Here is a 4,559-nt window from a genome sequence, read left to right on the forward strand (position 1 = left end):
TCTCAAAAATCAGCCTTGTAGCCTTAATTCCCAAAGCCAATGAGCTTCTCTAGGTAATCTTGCGTGTGTAATGTGATTTTTAATTCCACTCCATCTCTGCAGTAGCCTTGAAAGGAGCCGGAAAAGTAAATGTGGACTTCGTAGCCATGTCCTGCTGTCGTGGTAGAAGGAAGGGAGGGGAGCACAGCCCCTGGCAAGCATCTTCTCCATCTCTGGGCCTTCCTGGGTGGAAGGCAAAGCGTAAGGGAGTCGTTTGCTGTTGTAGGTTCATGGGGCGACGGATAACGGCACTGCCTGAGCACGTAGAGCTTCCACGCTGGGAAAAGCCGAGTGTGGCACGGACCGGGAGGCGAGGGAAGCTCTGCTGCAGTCACCGAAATAGCTGCAGCCCACTGGTGATGAGTGGAGGGAAGGAGCAGCATTTCCGCTCCCGAGGCAGAGCGGATTCCTTACATAAGCAGATTGGGGTGTCGTTGGACCTTCAATCCAGCCCGGGTTCTCGGTACGGCACGTTGAACATTATTTAATTGAGAAAAGACATCTTTTTGGGAATGTGTTATTTGACACATTTCAGAAAAATGTCATGGGGTTTTCCCATACCGAGCTTGAAACAGGAGATTAAAACAAGAGCAAAATGTGGCAGATACATTTTTTTTCCCCCCGTAAGCTTTTCAGTGGTGAATAAGTTACTCAGAAAGAATAAATCTGTCCCCTTTTGGAAGCGGTTGGAAAAATAAATACTAAATAATGTGGTTTCTGTACTAGGAAGTCCACCTCTATGAAGCAAAACAGCCTTGAAAAATATTGTGCATCGGTGTTTAATTCTGTCCATACTTCTCCAGCCTCCAGGGTGGCCGAGTTCCCTGTGCATTGATTGAGGGAGTAGCTGTGTTCGGGTGTCAGCTGAACGCCGTCGCTCTCCTTTGCGTAGCACCGCGAGCAGGGCAGTCAGCGGTTGCCGCCGTAGGAACGCGGTTCCATATGCTCTGGGCTGTTCATAAAGCTGTTTTCTTCTGCAATCTGCTGCCCACTCCTCCTCGCTTTTCAGCCATTGCAGAAATGCTTAAAAAGCTGCATGAAGCAGTGTTTTAAATCTGCGTGTGACTGGAAGGCTCTTTGACGTCACTCGATCGGTTCTGCCGTGCTCTCCAGCGTCGCTTTTTGAGTGCGCTGTCTTGCACGTTGATTTAGAGGGGGCTTCTCTTTTGCGAGCAGCTTTTTATATGAGAACTGTTTCCAAAGTTGCCATAAAACGTTAATTCCCAGCCAACTTTAAGAAAAACCGAAGCGGACGGAGCCTTTTTCACACCTCTTGAAGAACAAACTGGGACTTTGGGGAGTTCAACCAAACTTTGTCCCTTCGAAGACGGCTGCGAGGTGCCTTTCTCCAGGTATCGCCTTTCTCTGAGGCCTGAGCTTCTCCTCAGCAGATCTTAAAAGGGCTTAAGGGTGTTCTTGGACCTGAACCAGCGAACGTTTTAAGAGCACGCAGCCATCTTGAAATGGAGTTTGAATGTGTCAGCAGCATAAAGCAAAACACCGAGAAGGTTTCCAATTGCCAAACGCTTTTTGGCTTTTGGGCTCTGCTTTCTATTGCTGAGGCCAGAGATTTACCCAGGATTTTATGAGACGCACTGGGGGACCGGAGCAGCGCATCCTGGGGCCGTCAGGATCGATGGGAATGCACGGCACCTCCTTTGTGTTGTGATTGTACCGAGAGGCCCGGTTATGATGGGTTTTATAGACAGGAATAATTTCCACAAGCATTATGGACAATTGGCCTGTATTAAAAACAGTGTGACCAGCAGGGCCAGGGAGGTGATCATCCCCCTGTACTGGGCACTGGTGAGGCCGCACCTCGAGTGCTGTGTTCAGTTCTGGGCCCCTCACTAGAAGAAGGATGTTGAGATTCTGGAGCGTGTTCAGAGCAGAGCCACAAGGATGGGGAGGGCTCTGGAGAACAAGCCTGATGAGGAGCGGCTGAGGGAACTGGGCTTGTTCAGCCTGGAGAAGAGAAGGCTGAGGGGAGACCTCATCACCACCTACAACTGCCTCAAGGGAGCTTGTGGAGAGGTGGGTGCTGGGCTCTTCTCCCAGGTGATGGGGATAGAACAAGGGGAAACGGCACCAAGCTGTGCCAAGGGAGGTTCAGGTTAGAGATAAGGAGGAAGTTCTTTACTGAGAGGGTCGTCAGAAGCTGGACCAGGCTGCCCAGGGAGGTGGTGGAGTCCCCATCCCTGGATGTGTTTAAAGAGTGGGTAGATGAGGTTCTTAAGGATATAGTTTAGGGGGTAGACAGGAGCGGTTGGACGTGATGATCTCAGAGGGCTTTTCCAACCGAGCCATTCTGTGATTCTGTGAATTTCCACAAGCATTATGGTCTGAGAAAGCTGGGCAGAGCATGGAAGAGAAGGAGCTGCCTCGTGTCAGGTCATGCAATGGATGAAGGATGAAGCTGGCAAGCAGAATGTGGAGTCCATGTGTGGTAGGCGATTGCCCAGATCGCTTGATGCCACAGCTTATGTTACAACAGGGAGTGCCAAATTTCTGGCTCAGTCTTGCAAAGCGGCCATTGGAAATGTGTGTTTCCATGTAATCACCCCAGCGTGCCAAGGGAAACAGCCCTGATCCTCTGTACAGTGCAGTTTACATTTCCCAGGTCTGGCTTGCTCCCCCCAGCCCAGATCTGAAGCCTTTGGGATGGTTTCCACCTCCAAAATCGCACACACGTGCCCTTGTGTCCACATGAATAACAGGTTTACTTCTGTGCTGAGCTGCTTCTGAGGAAACCATCGGCCTCCTCCACAGGGATTTTTCCCCAAGCAGAAATGGAGCTGTAATGAAACGGAGCCACCTCATGAAATGCTACAATTTTGGGGGAATTTTTGGCTTTTTCCAGCTCACCTTGCACCCACGTAATGTTCAGCGGAGATTTCGTTGCTGGAAGGGTTGAGAGCTCGGTGTTGTGTTAGGGACACATCCCAATGTGATGGCAATCCTGCTCCGAAGCCTTGAAGTTTAAAAATGAGCGGTACATGAGAACAGTTTGTGGTGTTGGGGAAGGAGAGGCGGCCGGTCCTTAAAATCAGGTGTCCCTTGACCGCTCTGTGATCTGCAGTCTTGAAAAACTTCAGGCCTTTTAGAATATTGTTCCCCACCGAGGTAATCTGTCCATTAATTCTTCATGCTGCAATTTAAGAGCTGTCCAGGGGTGTCTTTAAAAGTGCTTTTTCTTGGGGAGATGCATTAGTGGTTCTGCTAACGAACCTTCCTCGCTCGGCGCTTGAACCACAGTCTGATTTTGATTTCCTTTTCAAATAATTTACCGCTCGATGGTCTCATTTAACCGAACGAGCCCGAAGCCGTCGTTTCACGTACCAGGAGGGAAATGACAAATTTGGGAAGAGCGAGTCTCCTGGGGAAGCTCAGCGGCGGCGTTGGCAGAAAGCCCTCGCGGATTCCCTTGCGTTGGACTCGGGGAGCTCGGGGCTGTGCCAAACAGGGGCTGGTGCCGGGGACCGGGTCCGGCTTTTGCACCGCTCCGGGGTTCATCCTTCATCGCCGCAGCGTCCCGGAGGGACCATAAAACGGTGCCAGGGAAAGGGCTTTGGCTTTTTAGCACACACAAATGGCTTATTTCCCTTGCAGTCGAGCGGGAGGTGCATGGGGCGTGCTGGTATTAAGCAAGCACGGTTCTAATTTAGCCGCTCCAGATGGCCACGTGTGATTCTCCCGCTGCTTTTTGCTGCGCGGGGAGATGGAGGAGCCGGGTTGTGTTTTAAGGCTGGTAATGGAGAGCTCAGGCCGATTCTGCCTCACGTTTCCATGATTCCCTCCACAGGTCCTGTAGAAAGTAGCCGTCATTAACATCTCGCTAATTAAAGAGCGTGTGGCGATGCCTGGAGTCGATGCACCAACAGGGAACGTGCTCAGAATTACCAACAAGTGGGGACCATGGGTGTCTGCTGGGGTGGGGGACTCTGCCGTGACGTTTTCTTTGTTTTCTTCCTGCTTTCCTGTTAGTTTTTCTTTGTGGTTGAGGTGTTTTCTTGTAAAAACTCCCATTTATTGAGGTAGATACGAGCAAAGGTTGGGATAAGGCACAAAGTGCATGGATGCTGTGCCCTAAAGATGCTCCCATGCCCCGGGCGATGGCGTCAGGCCTGGGTCAGCCGCCAATTCTGCTCCCGAATTTGTGGTCCTTGGTGGTTTGGGCCTCGGGTCTTCTCTGTTAATTGGGGCTAACGAATTTCTGCCCTGGTGGGAGGAAAACGCGTGTCATGGATGGGAGATGTTGCTGCTGAGGTGTCTGTAAAATGGGTGGTTTGGAGTGGAATTACTCCCCATGCACTGGTAGGTAAGCGTCACCCTAACGGCAACTTCATAAAGGAAATTATTCTTTTAAAAAGCAGAAAATGCTGATTTTTTTTACCATGAAATCTCTTCGTCTTGTTTGTGCAATTCATGCTTGGATTTTCCTGCATTAACTCTTTCTCTTCTTTCTTTCTTTCTTTCTCTGCAGACCTTTGTAGTACTAAACAGAGGGAAAACACTCTTCC

General features: G+C 50.3%; 1 protein-coding gene across 4 annotated transcripts in view; it reads left to right on the plus strand.

Moving 5' to 3' along the window:
• Positions 1 to 4,559, plus strand: part of LOC104540676 (sodium channel protein type 8 subunit alpha) — a 41,822-nt gene that overhangs the window by 3,530 nt on the left and 33,733 nt on the right. For all 4 annotated transcript variants that reach the window (XM_010184537.1, XM_010184538.1, XM_010184534.1 and 1 more), the window contains exon 2: positions 4,523 to 4,553. In XM_010184537.1, the coding sequence (XP_010182839.1) occupies positions 4,523 to 4,553 (31 nt within the window). The remainder of the gene's footprint in view (positions 1 to 4,522; positions 4,554 to 4,559) is intronic.

The sequence above is a fragment of the Mesitornis unicolor genome, unplaced genomic scaffold (genome assembly GCF_000695765.1).
Source record: "Mesitornis unicolor isolate BGI_N332 unplaced genomic scaffold, ASM69576v1 scaffold1915, whole genome shotgun sequence".
Lineage (NCBI taxonomy): Eukaryota > Metazoa > Chordata > Aves > Mesitornithiformes > Mesitornithidae > Mesitornis > Mesitornis unicolor.